This window comes from Lissotriton helveticus, chromosome 5_1 (assembly GCF_964261635.1).
Source record: "Lissotriton helveticus chromosome 5_1, aLisHel1.1, whole genome shotgun sequence".
Lineage (NCBI taxonomy): Eukaryota > Metazoa > Chordata > Amphibia > Caudata > Salamandridae > Lissotriton > Lissotriton helveticus.
Window position 1 is genome coordinate 497501669 of NC_136065.1, and position 23971 is coordinate 497525639.

The 23971-nt window shown below is 51.6% G+C and overlaps 1 protein-coding gene across 2 annotated transcripts in view; it reads right to left on the minus strand.

Annotated features, from left to right (window-relative positions):
- VPS13D (vacuolar protein sorting 13 homolog D) overlaps positions 1 to 23971 on the minus strand; it is a 2979414-nt gene that overhangs the window by 1826323 nt on the left and 1129120 nt on the right. For both annotated transcript variants that reach the window (XM_078642819.1, XM_078642818.1), the window contains exon 36: positions 14512 to 14709. In XM_078642819.1, coding sequence (XP_078498945.1) covers positions 14512 to 14709 — 198 coding nt within the window. The remainder of the gene's footprint in view (positions 1 to 14511; positions 14710 to 23971) is intronic.

Sequence of the window (23971 nt, forward strand, 5' to 3'; positions counted from 1 at the left end):
GCTTTCGCCAAGTCATTCAAGACCGCCGTCCGTGCATTCGAGAATCTACCCACGCACTCGCCTCTCACCACCACTTTCATCGCATCCCACTCCACCGATCGGGACGTGGCAGAGCCCTCATTCTCCGCAAAGTAGCGGTCAATGCCCTGCTGAACCATGGCACTGAACACCTGATCTTCCAGTGTCTCAGGCCTCAGCCTCCAAGACGGGACCGCCGACCTAGCCCTTTGCCACTGCACTGACACCAATAAGGGGTTATGATCTGACATGGTCCTAGCCAGGTACTCAGTATTGGACACCAGCGTCGCCAAAGTGCCACCACACAGGACTGCGTCCAATCTAACATGCAGTTCGTGCACTGTGGAGAAGTAGGAGTAGTCCCTCACCTCCGGATGCTGCTCCCTCCACACATCAAGCAATCCCCACCTCTCCTGCCAATCCTTCCTATGAGCCGCCAGCCTGCGAACTGGAGAGTCGACCAACGGCGGATGTGACCTATCTAGTTCCACATCAGTGATCGAGTTAAAGTCGCCCCCCAGTAAGACCGGGCCAGCCAAAAAGTGAGCCAGCGAACTCGTTAAGCCGTCAAAAAAACGGGCCTGATCGGAATTGGGGGCATACACACTGCACAGGACCACCTCTCTACCATAAAGCCGCCCCTCCACCGCCACATACCTACCCTCGGGGTCCACCCGCTGTGTCGCGACTTGGAACGGAGTTCCCGCTCTCACCCATATTAGTACCCCTCTGGCAAATGCAGAATAAGTCGTGCCAAACACTTGACCCCGCCACCTCCTTTGCAAGGCTCAACATTCTTTCTTAGTTAAGTGAGTCTCCTGAAGCATTGCTATCTGCACTCCCCGCCTCACCAGGTATGCATGCACCTTATGACGTTTCACCATTGTCTGAAGTCCGCGGACATTCCATGTGATACATTTCACATTAGGTAACGACCCCATAATAGGCAGTTCTACACATTGTCCCCGTTGACCAGTTGTTCCCCGCATTGCAGCAGTTGCCCCCCCTTCCCAACTCCCCCCCAAAACACCCCAAACCCCACTCCCCAGGACAGGACCTAATAACCCAGCTTCAGTCCCGTTCCAAACCATCAAAATCACACACATACACTAGTCTGTGGTCGCCACCACAGAAGGCCTTAAGGGCCACAAGAGGGTGATAGAGCACCGAACCAGAACAGGCAGAGCTCCCACCCCGCGCCCCAGTCCCATGCTGCTTACACAGCCCCATACCTGACTGCAAACCAAAAGTCTGGAGAGTCAATCCCAGCCGGCACCCCGGGGTGTCAGAGTCATCGAGACATCACTCATTAAACAGCCCATCCGACGTCTGTGGGGTGACCTCCGGACCCCTGGCACTCCCTGTGTCCGACTCATCGCCTCCAGATTTCTCACCCTCCACCTCCGAGGCCGATCCTTCCGACGTTCTTCCTTGCTGTGATCCCGTAATGCTCGCCGTTGCTGCCACAGCCCCCTTCCTGTCCTCCGCCAGCTGGGCATCTCGTATGGCCCGCTGGAGTTTGTTCCTTGAGCGAATGCGCTGCGATTTCCTGATCCGGATCGGTTTTGGTCTGTCCCTTCCGCTCTTATCCGTGCGGTCCGTTCCAGCCCGGTACAGTTCTAACCACGACCAAGCCTCGTCCGGAGTTTGGAAGAAGTGTGTCCTGCCATCGAGAATAATCCGTAGTTTGGCAGGGAAGAGCAAGGAATACTGAATCCCCTCTTCCCTCAGCTCTTTTTTAACTGACAGAAAGGACGCCCTGTGTCTCTGCACCTCTTGTGTATAGTCCGGAAAGATCGTGACCTTGCTATTATCCACTTGGAAGGGCCCCTGGGAACGTGCTCTCTGTATCAAGAGGTCCCGGTCCTTATAGTGCAGCAGTTTTACCACCATCGGTCGGGGTGGTCGGCCCTCCAGGGGTGGCTTAGCCGGGACCCTATGCGCTCTCTCCAAGGAGAAGAAAGGAGAAAGCCCCTCCGGCGCCACTACAGTCTTAAACCAGTCCTCCATGTACGCCACTGCGTCGTCTTTCTCGATCTTTTCCGGAAGGCCCACTACCCTCACGTTGTTCCTTCTGTTACGACTTTCCGCATCCTCCGCCCGTCGTTCCAGAGTCGCCAAACGACCAAGAATATCCGTTATTTTGTGTTCCGCCGACACCACAGCCGGCTTCAAGTCCAGGAGTAATTGCCCATGTTCCTTCACCTTGTCCGAGAGCTTGGTGTGGTCCGCCCTCAGGAGGCCTAGCCCCGTGGCAACCTGCGCAATATCCTCGTGCAGCGTGTCCTTTGTTGTAGTAATCGCGGCCAGGATAGCGTCGAGACGCAAGTTCAACCTCTGTTCCGGCGTAGCGTCATCCTGCGGGGTCCGGGCACCTCCAGTTTGGATCGAGGTGGACGCGTCATCTTGTCCTGGCGGTGGGCCCAGAACCTTGCCCGTAGCGGCCATCTTGCGCCCGGAGGATGCTCCCCCCAGTCCACCAGGGAAGGCCCCGCTAACCGCAATTCTCCCTCCAGTTACACCACCAGTCGCTCCTTCCCGGAGAAGACTGCGGCGACACACAACAGGGCTCCCCACTCCTCAGCAATGTCAGTTCCTGTGTCCGTCCCGTGCCAGCTGTGACCCCAAAAAGCGCCTTCAGGCTGCGGCCATTACCAGCCAAACACAGTTCAGTGCCATCAGTGGGACCCAGGGCCACCCTCCAAATCCAGCCTCCAGGGCAGCAACGGTTCTCCTGGCAAGGAGGCGGGAGCCCCCCAGGTCCACTCACGCCGCCGCCCGATCAGGGCCTCTGAACAGGCCAATAGAACAACCACAGCCCTCGCCCCAGATGCGTCCCACCTCGGAAACACCGCAATCCAGGCGGGGGAATCCCGCTAACACAAGAGGCCCCTGTGGTCTGAAAGTGAAGGCAGGGTGCGTCCGGGTTTTAGGAGCCCATAGGCGTGGGACCACCTCCCGAGTTTCTGGGTCCCCAACTGCGTGAGCCCCGGCTCTTCTGCTCTCGCGGCTGTAACGGCCACCTTCCGCCCGCACCAGAATGTCCTCATGCGGTCGGGTCTGCCCGGCAGCGCGGCCCCCTCCAGACGTCTCAGGCCAGCGCTCGAAATTAGTGCCCTCCGCCCGCCACAGGCGCCGCCGCACCAGTTCCGCCTGTCCCGCGCCAGCCTCCAGGACAGCAAGCGGGAGGGGGAGGGCGCGAGGAATCACACTGACCGCAATGTAGGGGGAGAACGCCTCCGGCTCCTCGCTCGAACCCGTGGGTGTCCTCAAGCGCTTCTCCGCACCCCACACTCCACTCGGCGGCCTTCAGGACACCAGCCGCAGGCGCCCACAGTCCACAGTCCGCTCCGGACCCTCACGCCGCCATCTTGCCTTTGTTCACGGGCGGGCTCCACCGCGTCATGGATCTCCGTCTCCGCTCAGCCCTGAGGTACCGCCAGCATCCCGACTCTCTGCGCCGGGCAGCAGACACCTCACACTGCAGATTCCGGCTTCCAGCGGTCCCGCAGGCAGCAACAACAGGATTAATTACGGGACTCGGCGCGGAGCTACACGCTCACACAGCCATCCCGGTCGGCGCCAAACCACGCCCCCCCACCAGAAACACTGAGTCATGATAAAAACCAACACTGGTGCCATGAAACTAGGGCCCTGGAAGGGGATGACCTTAACCCTAGATACCAGTTCGCAGAACGGGGAGGATGGGTGGGGCGGTAAGGAATCTAATACTAACTACTGTTTCTTACAGATATATCGTTACCGAAGGTAAGTAACTTGTGCATCTGAAAGAAACAGGTTAGTATTAGATTCCTTACCTTAGAATAGATACCCCAGCAATACCAACCCCGGTGGTGGGTCTGCGAACCAATGATCACACCTTAAAGTCCTGGAGAACGGAACGGCCGAAAGATGTCCTGCAAGGGGACTCCCCGACCCAGGGCAGTAGTAGCCGCCGTGGCCCGAGTGGAATGGGCACGAAGCCCCACAGGAGGCTCCTTTTGAGCCAAAGAGTAACAAGCCTTGATGCACAAGACGACCCATCGAGAAATGGTTAGTTTGTGCACCGCCTGTCCCTTCTTAGCGCCCACGTAACCAACAAAGAGTTGGTCATCCACCCGGAACTGGCGTATGCGATCCAAATAGAATGAGAGCGCACATTTTGGGTCCAGACGGTGGAGCCTCTCTTCCTCTTTCGAGGGATGCGGAGGCGAAAGAAGGTGGGCAAAGTGATGGACTGCCCGATGTAGAAGAATGTGATTACCTTGGGCAGGAAAGAGGGTCGCGTCCGCAACACAACTTTGTCCGGATGGACTGAAAGGAAAGGAAGCTGAGAAGAAAGGGCCTGGGGCTCACTCACTCTCCTGGCAGAGGTGACGGCAACCAGGAAAGCGGTCTTCAGAGTTAGGAAGCAAAGAGGACGGTTATGAAGTGGCTCAAATGGAGCGCACATCAGAAAAGTTAGAACAAGGTTCAAGTCACACTGATGCATCACAAAAGGAACTGGAGGAAACATATGAGTGATGCCCTTCAAAAACCTATTTACAACCGGGGACTTGAACAAAGAGGGCTGATCAGGTAGCCTTAAGAAGGCGGAAATGGCCGAGAGGTAGCCTTTCAGAGTGCCCAGAGCAGAGCCCTGCTGGGCAAGAGAAAGAAGAAAGAGGAGAACCTCTGAAAGAGGGGCAGAAAGGGGATCCACAGCCGTTACTGTGCATCATGACACAAATGTGTTCCACCTGCATGAGTATACCGTCTTAGTGGAGGGACGTCTGACTGCCAAGGTAACATTACAAACTTCAGTAGGCAAGTCGAAAGACGTCAACTGCTGCCGCTCAATCTCGACGCACGGAGGTGGCGACTGGACAGGTTTGGGTGGAGAACCGTTCCCAGGTGCTGCGACAGAAGATCCTCCCGAAGAGGCAGACGGATCGGTGAATCGATGATCATACTGAGTAGCTCGGGATACCATACTCTTCGAGCCTAGTCCGGAGCCACAAGAATGACTTGGGCCCGGTCGTGCCTGATCTTCTTCAGCACTCTAGGCAGAAGTGGTATAGGCGGAAAGGCATACAATAGACCACAGCTACACTCGCGACAAAAAGCGTCGCCGAGCGAGTGCTGACTTGGAAATTCCAACGCGCAGAACTGATGACATTGCATGTTCTTTTCGGTGGTGAATAGATCTAACCAAGGCTCTCTCCACTGTTGAAAGAGACCGTGGCGCCACATCCGAGTTCAGACGCCATTCGTGATCCATCATGCACTGCAGGCTGAGTTTGTCTGCCCTGGCGTTCAAGGAACCTGCCAGGTGTTGAACCACCAGGGACATGCCCTGATGTTCCAGCAAAGCCCAGAGGCGCAGAGCCTCTTGGCAAAGGGTCCACTACCCTACCCTGTTTGCTGCAGTACCACATGGTGGTGGTGGTGTCGGTAAACACCTGCACTACCCTCCCCATGACAGAAGGAAAGAATGCCTTCAGTGCAAGCCGGATCGGCCGAGGCTCCAGCAGGTTGATGTGGAGCTGGAACTCCGCCGGAGACCAGAGGCCTCTGATCTCCGCCTCCCCCATGTGACCGCCCCAACCCAGAAGGGAAGCGTCCTTCACCACTGTGTATTCTAGTTGGGGAAGGGAGGGGGATCTGCCATTGACCCAATCGAGATTCGTGAGCTACCAATGCAACTGTCTTGCAGCGCCCTCCGAGATCTGGACGTGATCGGATAGGTTGCCTTGGTGCTGTGCCCACTGGAACTTCAGGTCCCACTATAGAGCCCGCTTATGCCATCTGGCGTGATCCACCAGCAGGATGGAGGAGGCCATCAGACCCAGCAGTCGAAGCGTCAACCTGACCGAAACCCGGGACAGAGGCTGAAAGATCGGAATCATAGCCTGAACGTCCCGGACTCGCTGCTCGGGAGGAAAAACCCGAAACTGAGCCGAGTCCAGAACCACTCAGATGAAAAGGTGCTTCTGGGAGGGAATCAGGTGCGACTTTGGCACATTGATGGAGAAGCCCAGTGAATGCAGGAGGTCGGCCATAGTCTGGAGGTGGGAGACAACTGCCTGGGGCGAGCCTGCCTTCAACAGCCAGTCGTCGAGATAGGGGAAGACTGACAACCCTGATCTGCGCAGATGAGCTGCGACCACCGCCATCACTTCCGTGAACACCCGAGGGGGGCTGGTAAGGCCAAAGGGGAGCACGGTGAACTGAAAATGCTTGTGGCCTACCGTGAATCGCAGGTAACGTCTGTGGGCAGGCAGGACGGGGATATGAAAATAGGCGTCCTGCAAGTCCAACGCCACCATCTAGTCTGGCGGATCTAGGGCAGACAAGACCTGAGCAAGCGTGAGCATCTTGAACTTCTCATTCCGGAGGAAGCGATTGCCGTTCCGAAGGTCTAAGATAGGACACAGGCCCTTGTCCTTCTTCGGAACCAGCAAGTAGTGGGAATAACAACCAAGACCTACTTCTGGCATCAGAACTCGTTTGATGGCCGCTTGGCCAAGAGGGCCGCAACTTCCTGCTGGAGAAGCACCAAGTGAACCCCTGACATGCAGTGGTACTGAGGTGGCATGGCTGGAGGGGTTGCCTCGAAGGGGAGGGAGTAGACCCTTCGGACGATTTGCAGCACCCACCTGTCCGAAGTGATGGTATGCCAGTGGAGCAGGTGATGGCGAACTCTGCCTGCCACTGGTGTGGAATGGGCCTGTAAGCTCGGACTAGGAAGGATTTTTTTCTTAACCTCTTATTTGTATTGATCTACATCCGCAGTTAGGGAAAATATCAATTGTAACCCAGTACCTATGTTGCTAAACAGTTTAAGTCTTCTGGTGTTTCAAACTGGCATAAGAGACAAGTATTTTGTTTTCCTTTTTAATTTCATAAACCTATCTAAAAGATTAGGAACTAAAAACATAACAACAAATCTGATGTGAAAATATTCAGCAAAAGCATTAAAGAGTAGAAAGGGGACTGTGTTTTAGTGCCCAAGAACGATTAAGGTGCCGGCATATTTCTAACCCCAGTCCAAAAGCCCATTCCAGAAGCTACTGGATGCCCTCTCGATTTGAGGGAGAGGTGTGGCGCCGCGGCCAGGGCGACTGACGTTGGAATCTGGGGATCACTGCTCGATCCCCAGCGCCGGCGGCAGATTAGCCCAGCACCATGTGACTCTGGGCAATAGCTTGCTTAATCTTCCCGACGGCCCCCAGCGCCTAGAGACCCTTACGGGTGATTGTGCGCTTTACAAATGTGGATTATTATTGCATGAGGTTTGAGTCTGACTTAACATCTGATGAGCACACCTCTATCTCCTTCAAAAGTCCAATATAAAAACTAAATCCATCACTGAGGGTGGAAAAACTGTTTTGTTCTCCAGTGGCAAGGACTTTGAATGACTTGCAGTTTTGAGCACCTCAAGTTAAAGAGGTGTGGGCTATTTCTACCCTACCTCCATTTTCAAAGGTGCTGTGCCTGGCCCCAAGTTGATACGATGGTTCTCCTACAGACAGCCTCTGCGAGTGTAGCAGAGAGAGAGAAAAAGGGACAGAAAGAGAGAGAGGTCTGCCACTACACTTTATGAACATGTAACCACAAGGACGCTTAGAATTCATACCTTAACAAATAAGAGGGCATGCTCAGTGCAGCATGTATTACCTCAGCGCAGGAGATCCTCAAAGAGGGATATAGCCTCTATCTGGCTTATTTTAATGAATGCGGATGCAATTTATTATTATTGATTTAATTGGAGACAGTATATTTTACCGTTCCACCTTCCCTTTTTGGACCTGTACTATCAGAAAAGCTTTAGAAGGAAGGATGAGTAGAAACACTTCTCTTTTTCTAGATATGCTCATGATTTTCCTCTAATGAAAATGTTGGCTTATTCAAGATGGGGCCTGTAGGTAAAGTGTGGGTCTTTTGATTCAAATGAAGCGCCATTCAACTTCCTTGAAAAGGAGATTAAAATATTCCTTTTAAGGTTTTGTATAGTCTCTGTTGACCTTTATCCATACAACACCCTCAGGAACAATCCACTGGCTCCCTCTTTGGTGATTTGACTTTCGAGTCCTCTGAGGTTGTGGCTTCTCACTCTTCCCTTTAAGAAGAAACCCCTTCCTCAAAGTAGTGTACTCTGAAAGGATGCTTTATATTTCCACAATTCTTAAGGAAATATCAGTATGGTCAAGTTACTCACCATAGTGACTCTTGCACTGGTAGTTGTTAATCCTTTCTTCATCAACATATTATAAAGAGGGCCAAAAAGGAGTTCTGTCTAGGAGGCTAAACAACGTAATAAAAACACAAACTGCTTTTGCAAAAATTCATAATATATGTACAAAACACATGAGGGCAAGTAGCACATGAACCCTGTTTTTAATTAGTAAACCTCACGAGGAAACTGCAAAAGAAAAGCAGACATCGTTAGCCTACGGGCTGCATTGTAACCCAATAACATAGAAAAATGAAAGCATTTTTCCATAAAATTGGCGCCGTGCCTTTAAGACAGCCATGACCCCTAGCTTCCCATCATGCCTCAGGGGTGACAGTTAGGTCAGTTGTTCTTTGCGTAACCCTGAATATCAGGGCACCAAGATAACATTTTTAACAATGAAATAATCTTATTTGCCTGGGGAGGCGGGTGGGTTGTTTAAGACTTTGATGAGGATACCTCTGGAAGAGAACTAGGATTACAGGTAAGTAACTTATCCTTCTCTTCCAGGGGATCCTCGTCAATAGTCATAAGCACTGAATAGAATAGCAAGCCCATCACCCACCTGCAGGCAAATGAGAAACAAAGTGACCCAATTAACAACAACCGAAGAAATCAGCTGCTGAACAGATTCTTCAAGGAGGCTTGGCCTACTTGGGTGTCGGCTCTAGTAGAGTCAAGACAGTAGTGTCTTGTAAATGTATGCTCTGATCTCCAAGTGGCTGCTTTACAGATCTCCGAGGGCGGTATATTATTGAGAAAAGCAATCGTAGCCGCTTTTCCTCTCGTAGAATGAGCTTAGGGAGCGGTCAAAAGAGGCTTCTGTGCTAACTAGTAAGCCAATTTGATGCATGAGACTATCCATCTGGAGATGGACATCTTTGATGCTGGAAAACCTGTCCTGATCGAACCATAATTAATACATAGGTGATCAGATTTTCTCAATGACTACGACCTGTCAAGATAAAACTTCAAAACCCTTTTCAGGTCTAATGAATGTAGAGCCCTCTCAACTGGAGTGGAGGGATTAGGAAGAGAAATGGTTTCATTTACATGAAAATCAGACACCACCTTCGGAAGGAAGGAAGGAAGGATGTGTTCTGAGGACCACTCTATTGAGATGGAAGACCAAGTAGGGCTCTTTTGAACAGAGGGCCTGGATCTCACTCACCCTATGAACTGAGGTGATATCCACCAGGAAAGCTACCTTCCACGTACGGTGTTGTAAGGTTGCTTTGTGGATAGGCTCAAAAGGTGGACCCATCAATTTTGATAGTACCAAATTCAGTTCCCAAGGAGGTGAAGATGGTCGGACCGGAGGCTAGACCTTCTTGAGGCCCTACAGGAAACCCTTCACCACCTGTAACTGAAAGAACGAGGGTTGAGAAGGAGAACGCCTGTATGCAGTAATGGCAGATAGGTGCACCTTAATGGAAGAGAATTTCAAACCTGCTCGGGCTACATGAAGCAGGTATGGCAATATTACCTCCTCCTGCCCCTTGGTGGAACTACAATTATTTTGCACGCACCACATATAAAAACGCTTCCATTTGCTAGCATATGAGTGTCTTGTGGAAGGTCTCCTTGCTGCTTTCAATTTGGTCATGCAGTCTTGTGGAAGGCCTAAATGACCACACTGGAGGACATCAGGAGCCATGCTGCCAAGTTCAGTGATGGGAGGTTGGGTTGATGAATCCTCCCGTTCATCTTGGACAGCAGATCCGGTCTGCACGGCAGCCTCTTGTGTGGGTAAATTGACAGATCAGTATCATTGTAGTGTCCGAGTGTAAGAGCTTGGTCACCACCTTCGGGATGAGAGGCAGGGGTGGAAAGGCATACACAAATGCCCCTGATCAGTCGATCAAAAGGGCATTCCCCTTCGATCCTGGTCGGTAGTACCTTGAGGCGAAGTCTCGGCATTTTGGTTTTTTTGTTGTCCGCAAACAGATCTATGCTTTGACGACCCCAAGCTTGGAAAATGTTGTCGACCACCTCGTTGTTGAGAATCCAGTCCTGCTGGTCCTCGAAGTGACAGCTGAGAGCATCCGCTTGGGAATTCTGTTCTCCCGGCAGGTGAGCTGCTGTGATGGATAGATTCTTCGCCAGGAGCCAGGGCCAAGGAGTCTGAGCCTCCAAAGAGAGTGCCCTCGAGCGAGTTTCCCCCTGTTTGTTCAGGTAGTACATGGTGGTGTTATTGTCCCTCTGTACTAGGATGGAACTCACCTGAATCTAAGGGAGGAAAGCCTTGAGGGCAAGATGAACGGCTCTTAGTTCCAACATGTTTATGTGGTACAATTGCTTGTTTGAGGACCATAGGCCTTCTGTCTGGAGACACCTCATATGAGCTCCCCATCATTGCAGGGATGCGTCTGTGATCAGAGTCTGAGAAGGAGGAGTTTGATGGAACGGAACTCCTACTCTCAGGTTGTCCTTCTTCATCCACCACGGGATGGATGCTCTGGCTGCGTGTGATAGGCAGATCCTGTCTTCCCAGTAAGATGTCCGCTGATCCTGCTGTAGAGGACGCATTCTCAACCTGGTATTGGGAACCAGAAAGATGCAGGATGCCATTGACCCTAGCAGGGAGGCGATCTGACGCACTGAAGACAAATTGCTGCCTAAAATCTGTATGCCTTTTTGTATGATGGATAATTGTCTCTCCTCCGAAGGAAACACTTTTCCTAGCTCGGAGTCTAACAAAGCCCCCAGGTAGTGGACTTTCTGTGTGGGCTACTGTGTCGACTTTTCGAGGTTCACATGGAGGCCCAGTTGATGACAAAGACCTAGGCACTGCCGGAAATGGTTGCTCACGCTCTAGAGGAAGGGGTCTTTCAGCAGCCAATCGTCCAGGTAATGCTAGACGAAGATGCCTCTGCATCGCAGAATAGCTGCCACTACCGCCATGCACTTCGTGAACACTCGGGGAGCTGATTTGAGCCCGAAGGGCAGCACTTTGAATTGATAGTGGGACGATCCGACTACGAATCGCAGGTATTGCCGGTGATACTGACTTATCGGGACGTGAAAGTAGGCATCTTGTAGGTCTTGCAAACATATCCAATCCCCTTTCCGGAGGTGAGGATATATTTGGTGGAGAGCCAACATGCAAAATTTCTCCCGTTTGATGGACTTGTTGAGTGCTTGCAGATCCAGAACGGGCCTGTATTCTGATTTTCGACCTTTTTTCTGTACCAGGAAATATCTGGAACTAACTCCTCGACCTCTTTGTGATCTTGGCACCTTCTGTATGGCTGACTTGCAGAGAAGGGTGTCTACTTCCCTTTGCAGTATGTTGATCTGGTAGCACGATGACGGCACCAGATGGATCGAGGGAGGACGACGTCAAAAACGTAGAGAGTACCCATTCTGCAGCGTAGCTAACACCCAGCGGTCCTTCATGATAGCTCGCCACTGTTGCACATGATTCGCAACACTTCCCCCTACTGGAGTGGTGAACGGTAATGGAGGAAGCGGGCACTCATTGTTTGGCTGGAGCTTTCGTAGAGGTGGAGGACTCACGGTTTGCTCCTCTTCCCCTGGCGGATCGACGGCATTGATACTGGGATTTCTGTTGACCTTGCTGGTTTTGATTCTTTTGCCAATGAGGGGTTTGAACCCTCTGTTGGAAGGAGCGGCGATCAATAGCACGGTAATGGCAGCAAAACTCTTCTTCTTCTCCAGCCCCACCGCTTTCAGGGTATCCAACTCGGTCTTCATCATGCCATTTCCTCATCAGTGTGAGTACCGAATAAAGATGAGCCAGAGAATGGAAGATTGAGTATTCGGGACTGGCAAAGGAATATCAGCTTGTTAGCTCCCCTGGAAAGCACGTCTTTGAACGTGCTAACATTGTCCACCGGAGAGATCCTCGACGGTGGGCTGTCAGTAAGTGTGGGCGAATAGTCCCTTTTTGAGGAGTGTATTTAGGAGGTGGAAAGCTTTGGAGATCTACGCCTTCTCCTTCTGCTGCGTGATCTTGATCTTCTCCTGGAGGGGCTGCAGGAGAGAGAGTGTGAGCTCCACCTCTTGGCGGAGAGTGAATTGCATCTTGCACTAGGCCAGCCAGAGGGGACCTGTGAGGAGGACTCGGATCCCGCCGAACGCCTACTGACTGCGTGGGCGCAGCCCAGTGGTGTAGTGGTCAAATCCATCTGGGTGAGGGGTGAATGGATGGGGTCCTCTCAGCTCTAACAGGAGACGAACGTGTGGAGGGCGATTTCCGCCCCTCCTGATGAGCCCTTTCCACTGAACGTTGAGGTCCAGCGGGAGAGTTCTGATTACTTGAGGACGGGATGACCACCTCTGTAGATCCAGACCTGGAGATGGAATGGTGGGAGCCTGCTCTCGACGTCGATGATGGAGACGGAGAGAAGCTTAAAGGAATTGACACTGACAGATACTTCTGCCTCGACGTTGTCCGCGATGGAGATCTGTGTCTCGACGTCGACCTTCTTTTTCCCGGCGGAGACCTGTGCCCCGACGCCGACTGCCTCAACAGAGACCTGTGCCTCGACATCGATCTTCTCCGCTTCGAAGGAGGACTCTGCCTCGACGCCGCGCTGACGGAGACTCCTGCCTCGACGTCAAGCGCCTCCTTTTCGATGGAGACTCCTGTCTCGAAGTCGATCTTCTTTTCTTCGATGGAGGACTTTGTCTCGACGTTGGCTGTGAAACCGATGGAGACTCATGGCTCGATGTAGAGTGTCTTGCTGACGTCGACGGAAGCCTCTGCCTCGATGTCGAGGATTGATAGTCCAACGACCTGTGCTTCGACGCTGATCTGCGGACTTCGGTCTCGACGTCTTAGATGGTGACTTACGTCTTGATGTCGAAGATCTCTATCTCGGTGTTGATCGTCGCTGAAGAGTCGACGGCAGAGGATCTTGTCTCAACACTGGACGCTTTTCTAACGTCAATGGAGACTTGGTCCTCAAAGTTGAAGAATGACACTCCTGCGCCAAAGTCTTCGACGACAACAGTTTTTCCACATCCGGTACCTTTGACGTCGAGCCCGACACCGAAGGAGAATATATCGGGACCTTGTTCCTCGACGTCGATCGCGTTCTCTTCTTTCTTCTTACTGGAGACCTACCTCTTTCAGAGAGGCCATAAAGACGTATTCTCTTCCTGTCTTCTATAGTTCTTCTAGATAACTTCCTGCAATGTTGACAGGATGCAGGAGAGTGAGACTCAGGGAGGCAGATGATGCACACCTCATGTGTGTCTGACTTGGCCACAGGCTGGGCAAGAGTAAAACAAAGAAAGCATTTTTTGACAGAAAAAATATCTCTCTATCACAAAAAATAGGCTTAAACCTCACTCAAAGGACAAAAGACGTCGAGTGAAGGTGAAAAACCCACAAAAAATCAAGGAGTTTTTGACAGAAAAGTAAAAAAGAGAGGTAGCTGTGAATCCAGGGTCCTGAGAGAAGGACCCGGACAAACAACTGACCTGTCACCCCTGAGGCATGATGGAAAGCTAGGGGTCATGGCTGCTTTAAAGGCACAGAGACAGTTTTATGGAAAAATGCTTTCATTTTTCTATGTTATTCGTTTACAATGCAGCCTATAGGCTAACAAAGTCTGCTTTTCTTTTGCAGTTTCCTCATGAGGTTTACTCATTAAAAACAGAGTTCAAGGGCTACTTGCCCTCGTGTTTTTATACATATATTATGTATTTTTGCAAAAGCAGTTTATGTGATTTTATTCCATTGTTTAGTCTCCTAGATGGGAGCTGCATTGGTATGAGAAAAATATAGAGCTGTATATATATGTTTTTCATATATCATTTTTATTATTTCCGGGTTCCCCGAACATGGGCGGGAATATTCAGTGCTTATGACTTATTGATGAGGATCCCCTGGAAGAGAAATGTATTAATTCAATAAACACCTCTGTCATCATTATCCACCTAAGGATGAAAAGCACTTGAAAAAAGTCTAGTTATACCCATTGAACAAAGATGCAAAACCCACCTTATTTCCAATCAGCTGACCTTATGTAAATACAGTACCTATGATGCAACTAATGAATTTACTGTATTGACAGGCTGGATAAAAAAAATACGCAGAAGAGACTGAATCACAAACCAATAATCTGAGACTTTCCTCAACATGTTAATGATGTTTGAAATAATGTGAGAAAACAATGAAATCATTAAACTGATATATATATATATTTAGAGTTAGAGAAGGAGGGAGCAATACAATTAAACAAAAACATTGTATTTTGCATTAGCAGCCTATTAATACCAGCCACTACAGAAAAGAAAGTACTCACGTGAGAAAGTAAATTCTGCCAAAGGAACATCACAATCCATACAATCATCAATTATACATATGCAAATGCCCTCTGCTTTAACATCTACTCCAGAGATCCACCTGACTGGCGCATCTTCTTTTCTGCCAGAGGCTACTGAGAGCGACTTCACTGGCTCTGCATTTTTAAATAACCACGATGCAGCTTTGTTTAACTGGCCTAGGGGAAGAAAAACATTGCTTTCAGAGCCAATAAACTTCATGAAAATCTGTGATGGCCTGTATCAGGCTACACCAATCCATCTGCAATGCGGGGCTGGTAATTTACTTCAATTCTTGTTCGCGTTTCAACTATAGTAAACATTCCAAGTATCAAAAACACAGCTATTTTTGAGATATGAAGGCTACAATTGTGAAGGAAGATGTGGGTATACATGAAGCAGAATCGGGGGGGCGTGGCCTGGAGCCGTCGATGGTGGACGTGTAGTTCTGTAGCTCCGTCCTAAGCCCTGAAAACTAGCTAATTATCCTGCACTACCCTGCCTGCAGCTCACCTGATCCCTGAACAGGTTGTCTCTGGGGACGAGCGGCGTGAAGCGGTGCGGCATAGCCCCTCTCGGACTGCTCCTTTGGCGGGTTCCGGCGACGGAGCCTGTTGCGGCCTGTGGGTCGGAGTGAAGCCCCGGCCTCGAGTGGTTGGCCTGGCCGGCCTACCCCCTGCCTCCTTCGCGGTCCAATCGGGATCCGGGATTGGATTCCTCCTGTGTTACCGTCCGGGACTGCGGTGTGCGGTGTGGTGCCTTACCCTGTCTCGGGCCCCGCTACCCCCCGCTCGGTTGCAACGCCACAGGCCGGCCGCCCTGCTGTGAGGCCCTTCCGGACACGGGAACATTACCGGGCTGTCCCCCTCGCCCACCTGCGAAGCTAGCGGGACTCTGGCGGTCCACCACGGGGACGGGAACTGAGGAGCGGGCGGCACACGCAATCCGCTGCCACCGCCGCGAGACCGACTTCGCCCTCCACAGGCTGCCAGCATTACGCCGCGGATCGGCCCGACTCTGCTGATATCCGGGCGCCATCTTGTCACCACCCTGGGGCTTGGTCGAGACCCTTGAGACCTGGCACTCTCGCCTCGCCTGCACCCGAGCCGCCTGCCAGTGGCCCTGAACACGCAGCACAGAGGGACATGCACTGACGACACGCGGACCTCAGGTACGGGGGTCCGAGGAGGGAAGGTGCGCCAAGCGCTTTGGCGCCTTCTCACAGCGCTACAGCCACAAACCTTGCCGCGCTCCGGACTGGTGCAATAAGCTCTGCAGTGACCTGGACTCCACCACCTTTCCCCCACCACCGACTCTGCGGGCCTGGGGTCATACCTGACGGAGAAGACACCGGAGGTGCACTGACCCACCCTGCGTTGGTACTTCGCTTTGTTAGCCTGCACTGTCACTGCCAGCCCTGGGGACTTCGCTACTTCCGCCTCTACCTACCACGCGGTGGTCCTTCCATAACCACTGCCGGACAGTCGGAGGGTCTGCAGCGGACTGCTGCGCCCACTACAGCGTCACCCTGCTAACGAGATCCATGGGCAAACACAGGGACAAACCTCGGGCCCAGGGCGCTCAGACAGACGTGCAGTCCACAGGCTCTGACGACCCGCTGGCCTCCTCTAACATGGACATCATCCCGCCAACCGGTAAGGGGTCGCAGGACGCCAAGCTGGATCTGATCCTGAATGAAATACGCGCGACGCGAGAAGCGCTAGAATCACGCATGGACACCATGGCGACTGGATTGTCCCTACTGAAGGCTGACCATGGCAAGTTGGCGGATCGGGTGGCGGAGCACAAAATAGCGCTGGATGACCTAATCCCGCAGCAGACGGAACACTCCGCGAAATTGGAAAACGTGGAGAAACAGCTGCGGCGACTATGGGATAGAGTGGACGATGCTGAAGGACGGGCCCGCCGCAACAACGTCCGCATCCTGGGCATTCCGGAAAGAAGCGAGGGGAGGGACCCCACGCGGTTTGTGGAGGATTGGCTACGGAAGCTGGTGGGCCAGAGAGACCTCACCGCCCTCTACAGTGTGGAACGGGCCCACAGGGTACCATCGAAGCCCCCGCAGCCAGGGGCACCTCCTCGCCCCCTGATCGCTCGTCTCCTCCACTTCAGAGACCGAGACACTGTCCTGCGAGCGGCAAGGGAGGAAGCACCAATACGCTTCGAGGGCAAGAATGTGTCGGTCTACCCTGATTTCACTCCCACTGTGCAGCGGGCCAGGTCCAACTTCCTGGGGGTGAAACGCAATTTGCGGGACAGGAACGTGAAATATGCACTTTTGTTCCCTGCTCGGCTCAAGATCCTACATAACAACAGGTCCCATTTTTTCGACTCGCCTGAAGAGGCGGCGGAGTGGATGGAGGTCACTCTGGCCCCGCCGGCGTCACAGGACCCATTCACAGACCACCACAGTGACGCCCACAGGCGCTCGCCGGACCAACGGAACAACACTCCCAGCCCCGGTCACCATTCCTCCCACGGAACATCGGCAGTACCACATCCCCTTGGGCACCAGGCGGCTGGCCACTCGTCATCATCCCCGCGACAACGTCTAACTGAGGAGGCACTGGCCGCTCACGACGCGGGAGCACCCAGAGACAGACTCACCGACACCACCGACACCCGCACTGAGGTATCTGGTTCAGTTGACAGCTTGCAGCTCTTTCCGAAGATCACGGCACAGATGGCAGCGGAGTTCTGAGCCACGACACGATTGATCCTCACCGGGTGGTAACGTATAGCTACTCCCCTCCTTCTCATATGGTGGGTTGTATGTGTGGGGGCCCATAGTATTGTGGGCTATCCAACCCACGCAGTCCGTTCAGGGACGTTCGACGGAGGCCTACCACCCCCGGTATGCACACGACCTTGACTGACTTGTGCCCACGTTGGGCACCAAGGTTTGGCTCCTGGGTACGTTGGCTCAGGGACCTTTTTGTTCTGGGGTTACATGTTCGCGAGACACTCTCTTTTTCTAGCACAACAAGACATGTGGGGTCACCCAGTTGTTTCACATTGCCGCATCGCACAGATGGTAATGGGACCTCTTAACAACTACCAATTGTGCACCTGGAACGTGCGTGGCATGGGGTCGGTGCACAAACGACACAGGATTCTTGCACAACTCAACCGCAGGGGGACACAGATTGCTTGCTTGCAAGAGACACATTTGAACGCTGCTGAAGCGGTGAAACTGCGCAAGAAATGGAGAGGGCAGCTCTTTTCTACCTCATACTCTGCATTTTCAAGGGGGGCGGCGATTTGGCTCCGTGGCTCTCTTCCCTTCCAGATGCTGGAGCAACGGATTGATCAGGAGGGTCGCTATGTGTTTGTACGGGGACTGTTGGATGGGGAGGCGGTTGTCCTAGGATGTGTGTACTCACCTAACGCAAATCAGTCGGAATTTTTGTTAAGTGTAAACGAGGTACTTGCAGGTTGGGCTGATCTTCGCTGGATCATCGGGGGCGATTTCAATGCTGTACTTGATGTTAGGCTAGATAGATCACACCCCCCCTTACAGGCCACCGAAAGCAGGAAACAGGCAGATGCGCTTGCAGGTTGGGCTGAGGGCTGGGATTTGGCGGATGTGTGGCGCAGCATACACCCTCTGGATAGGGAATACACCTTTTTCTCCCCTCCCCACCAGCTTCACACCAGAATTGACCATGTGTTCTGCTTCCGTTCCCTTATGGCACTGATTGTCCAGACCCAACACATGGGGAAAACTCTATCGGACCACAACCCCGTGGAGATTACATGGCAGTGGGGTAGGAGGCTAGCTCCCATCCCGACTTGGCGACTGTCTCCTGATCTCCTCGAGGATTCGGTCTTCCGGTCCTCCCTGTCCGACACCATTGACACCTACTTCTCCACGAATACGAACACGGCCAGCTCCCGACAGATTGAATGGGACACTTTCAAAGTCTGTCTTAGAGGGGCTGCTATGACCACTAGGGTGGGGAGGAAGCGCGAGGTGATCAGCCAACTGAAGGAGGTGGAGGGCTCACTCGCGTCCCTAGAGAACGAAGCAGCGGGCACCAATGCTCCCTTTACACCACTGCAAGAGGCACATATTAGACACGCAGAGCTTCTGGAAGACCTGCGGCTTATAGACTATAGGGAATACACGAATAGGCAACATACACAGGCAGACCGCGCCGGTCCCCTACTAGCCCGCATTCTACGGGACTCCCCGATCAGCCATCCCGTTTTGAGGGTCCTGGACCAAACTGGCCTCCCGGCTACCACCCAAATAGGGATTAACACGGCGTTCAAGGACTATTACACCACGCTGTACGGTCCCCCGCAGCCCCTATCAGAACCCGCACTTGCGGCCTTCATGGAGGGACTGGACCTCCCACAACTTACTGCCAACCAGAACAAAGACTTGAAGCGTACTATCTCAGTGGCGGAAATTAGACAGGCGATACGAGCCCTCCCGAAGGGCAAGGCCCCCGGAACGGATGGCCTGCCAGATGAATTCTACGCAACATATATAGACCTCCTGGCCCCACGGTTACACACTGTTTATCTGGAAGCCCTGCGTACTTCCTCTCTACCGCAATCATCCATGCAAGCACTGATCACGTCCCTCTTGAAAGCGGCCAAAGATGGTCTGCAGATGGCCCCCTGTCCCTTCTCAATACTGATTCTAAAATATTGAGCAAGGTGCTGGCGTCGAGGCTCGTGCAGTATGTGCCACAGCTGGTCCACCCAGATCAGTGTGGTTTTGTGACGGGCCGTAATACGGCCATGAACGTTAGGTGCTTAGCCCAGCTCATGCTCGGGGTTAATGCGAACACGGCCTCCGAAGGCTGCATATCTCTAGACTTAAAACAAGCGTTTGATTCCTTGAGGTGGGACTATATGTTCGCCACCCTGTCAAAATTCGGGATACCGCCCGAATTTCTCGCTTGGGTCAGATTACTGTATACCATCCCCACGGCCAGGGTACGCACCTCCCAGCAAATCTCTGGTCCCATAGCTATAGCACGAGGAACCAGACAGGGCTGCCCGCTCTCCCCTCTCCTATTCGTCCTTGCCCTCGAACCGTTGCTCTGCAGGCTTCGGTCGATGGCCCCCCAATATGGAATACGCCGACATGGTACGGAGCACATCGTATCTGCTTACGCGGATGATATTATTTTATATCTCCGAGACCTGAGGGGCGACTTGAGTCCAGTTTCCCAGGTTTTCGAGGACTTCAGAGAGATCTCTGGCCTCACCATCAGTGAGTCTAAATCCTATGGGTTCACCTTTGTAGCCGCAGACGAGTCGGCCCCCCTGCCTTTTGCCCCTCATGAATTCCAGATGGCGGGAACCACTTTCCGATATCTTGGGATGCAGATATACAGAGAGGCGGGCATGATGATAGACGGCAACCTGGGAAGGGCCATCAGAACACTGAAGTCACAAATTCAGTTCTGGCTAACATTACCGCTCTCCATACCCGGCAGGGTGGCAATCTCCAAGATGGTGATGCTCCCCCGTCTCATCTACTACTTCACCAATCTGCCATTCCAGATCCCAGCGGTGACGTTTACGACCCTCGACTCCCTCCTCGCAGAACTTGTGTGGGGGCATGGCCGTAGACGCATAAGTCTGGCCAAGTTGCAGCTCCCCTCTGGCTCTGGAGGCATGGGCTTACCGGACTTCAGGGCTTATAATTATGCGTGTCAGCTACAATGGCTAGCTTACTGGGTGGCAGGCCGCAATCTTCATGAGATCAATGTTTCGAGGGACGACCATGCTAGGGGGAGAGTGCACATCTTACTCCTGCCTGGCTCGGATCTACCTAGAAACGCCCCGCCGCTTCTCAAGCTGGCGGTAACATACTGGCGGAAGTCATTAAAGTACACGTCCCCCGGGATACCTTATGCCCCCACAGTCCCACTGTTGGGCATACCTCTAGGCTCGGGCACACTCACGACGACCTTGCTGGAGCCCTGGCATGACGCAGGTGTGACACACGTGGGTGACCTGTTTGCGGAGGGGCACCTATTATCTTTGGAAGACTTCAAAACCAGGATGGGCGTCCCCAGAGGCTCCTTTCTCCTGCACGCCGGACTCCGCCATTATATTACACGCAAGTGGTCGCCTGACGGGCGGGAGCCTGTTACGAACCCTCTCATTACAATGCTCTACCTCATGGGAACGGGCGGCCATCTGACCAGGTGGCTCACAGCTAGCATCAGAACGGGGAGGGCACTTACACTGTCACCACTGCGGGCGGCATGGGAAACAGATGTTGGAAGGCCACTGAGAGACAAGGAGTGGGAGCGCATACTTCAGTTCCCCAAAAAAGTAGCCAGGAACCCCAAATACAAGTTTATCCAGCTGATGTTACTACATAGAGCCTACCTGACTCCACACCGCCTACATGTGATGTTCCCTGAATCCAAGAGCAACTGCCCCCGATGCGATGCTGACGACGCATCACTGGTACATATGCTGTGGCACTGCCCTAAACTAGGGTATTTCTGGAACACTGTCCATGACTCACTCGAGAGGGCTGGTACTCTGCCTAGGTCACCTACACTGGAGCGTACATTGCTGGGGCTGGGGCCATCGACACGCACCAGAACCGTGGCGACGCGCTTCTCAGATCTGACCCTGTTGCTGGCGAAGCGCGCCATCACGATAAGATGGAAATCATCTAAGCCGCCCAACCCTGACCTGTGGCGGGCAGAAGTAGTGCGTTGGGGTAAAGCTGAGGGTGAAGCGCTACAGAGAGAGGAAAGTAAGGGCCACCGGAAAACTACGATCTCAGTGGAATGGTTTGCCGCGTTGGGGGCATTTGAGACTGCTAATGACGAGGATGAAGGGGATACAAGTGAATAGACACCTATGACGTCACTATGCCTTGATTCACTCACCCATGCACGAACACTGCCTATGGTGCACTTAGATGGGGTACGGGGGACCCCGACCCATCGAACACGCTAACCCACCCTACCTGTGTGTTCAACGTACACTACTTTTTCATACATTGGGAGTGACCCACTTGTTGATATTTTGATTATGTGCCTGTTTGAGAGTGTCGGGTGGGATTTCCTAGGGGTGGGGGGTGGGTTTGGGTAAGAACGGGATTTGTTAGTTTGTTCTGATACATCGAAAAATGAAAAATCGAATACACTGTGCTTATACATGTGCTCTGAGAAACCGCTTGCATGTACCACCGGGGTTCATACTGAGTTTGTATATATGGATGTGTGCATGTTACTGCTCTCCAAACTATGCTAATAAAAAGATTTTCAAAAAAAAATACATGAAGCAGAATCACTGAAGTTAGATTTATGTTTCATGCGTATAAGATATGCATTTAAAAAAACATTCATAATAAGTCTTGCTCCTAAATGCTGACATAGATCATGTGCAGTAGATAAAGCCACTTAAAACAATCCACGGGTATGTTTAACACATGCATAACATTTCACCAGAGACTCCCAAGGCACACACATCCAATTACAGAACCATTGAGAAACTATACAAGCATGACATGATCTTCAAGCTGGTTCTGGTACTCTTATTTCTTGCACACCTTCCTTCTCAACTTGTTGGTCACACTGCTTCGCCAGCACACAAAGCATGAAGCCACTGTTTGAAGAAATAAAAAAGGTCTTAAAGATTACCATTTCAAACTGGACCCTACCACAAGTCCCTCTATATTCTAGCTCCTCCTTCTCACTTCATCATCGACATCCAATCATCATTTCCTAATGTTTCTGCATGAAGCCACATAGGAAGTGACCAAGCATATTGAGTGCGTGAGCTGAAGGATGAAGACCAAGGGGCAATGGGTACCTAAATCATCATTATTTTTTGTTAGTATACTATCAACTCCATCCGTCTAGCCCAACTTTGTTGAAAAGATTACAAAAGAAGAAGTTACTTACCTGCAGTAGATTCTATGTAACCACAGAGTCTTCACCTTTTGAATTTTCCCCAGCTGTCATAAATGATCCACAAATGTTTCAGCAATAACTCTGTGTGAAGTTAGACGGTGCTGTGTGGTTCTGCACTGATGCTGTTCATCTATGGAAAATTACGTTCTGGGACAAAAAAAGGGGCCAATCCCGCACACGGACTTCAGCTGCTTCCGAAGCTGTGCATGATTCCAGATGCAGAGCCCAAACAGCAAATTGGCTTTTACTAGCGTTCAGATTCCTAAACTTGAGATCTCAATGAAGGATAGACTCCAATTCACAGAATGGGGAAGGTCTGTGACGAATCGAGTCTCTACCAGAACAAGCATTTGCAATGCAATAGGTCTCGCATTAGGAAAGTTTGAGCTATTGGTATTGTAAATGACAATTTTTTTATTTATGTGTTGGGTTTGAAAATAGCGAAAATAATAGCTTTGTCATTTACAATGCCAATAGTTGTAAATTTCGCAAATGTGACACCTGTAGCATTTGTAATGCAATATGTGTTATATTTACGTGACTTAGATGTATTGATATTACAAATAACAAAGGCTTTTAATTTTTTTAAATATTTAATACTTAAATCAAAGTTAGATTTAGATAGATAGATAGATAGATAGAGGGCGATAGATAGATAGAGTGAGGGCGATAGATAGTGTAATTATGTGGCTTGTTATTATGTGGCACTGAGTAGTATTTGGAGTGTATGTTGCATTGTAATTATGTAGCATATAATTATGTGGCACTGAGTGGTATTGTGTGGAGTGTGTGTTGCATTCAGTAGAGTGTAATTATGTGGCATGTAATTATGTGGCACTGAGTGGTATTTGGAGTGTATGTTGCATTGAGCGCAGTGTAATTATGGGGTGTGTAATTATGTGGCACTGAGTGGTATTTGGAGAGTATGTTGCGTTGAGCGCAGTGTAATTATGTAGCATATAATTATGTGGCACTGAGTGGTATTGTCTGGAGTGTATTTTGTATTCAGTATAGTGTAATTATGTGGTACTGAGTGGTATTGGGAGTGTATGTTGTATTGAGTGCAGTGTAATTATGTGGTGTGTAATTATGTGGCACTGAGTGGTATTTGGAGTGTAGAAACCACACGCCTATTCCCTGCTGATGAGAGGTAACAACCTCGAAACACGTGTCCAGGGATGGCCAGCAAAACAGTGATTACACTCAAGATTCAAGATTCAAGACTCTGGTAGAAGCGCACCCGCCGATACTGACTTCATCGACCATCATGCTCCGGGGTAACACGCTGATAGGACGAGCAGTGTGCGACCTCTTTCGTGAATACTATTTATACAGGCTCCCTCGAGCCGGTGGAGGTGACGTCCTCGAGGTTACGCACCTGCGCGCCACGAGAGGTATCTGGACCTAAGAACATTTTTGGCAGCCTACGCAGCAAGCCCTTACACACGCCTATTCCCTGCTGATGAGAGGTAACAACCTCGAAACACGTGTCCAGGGATGGCCAGCACAACAGTGA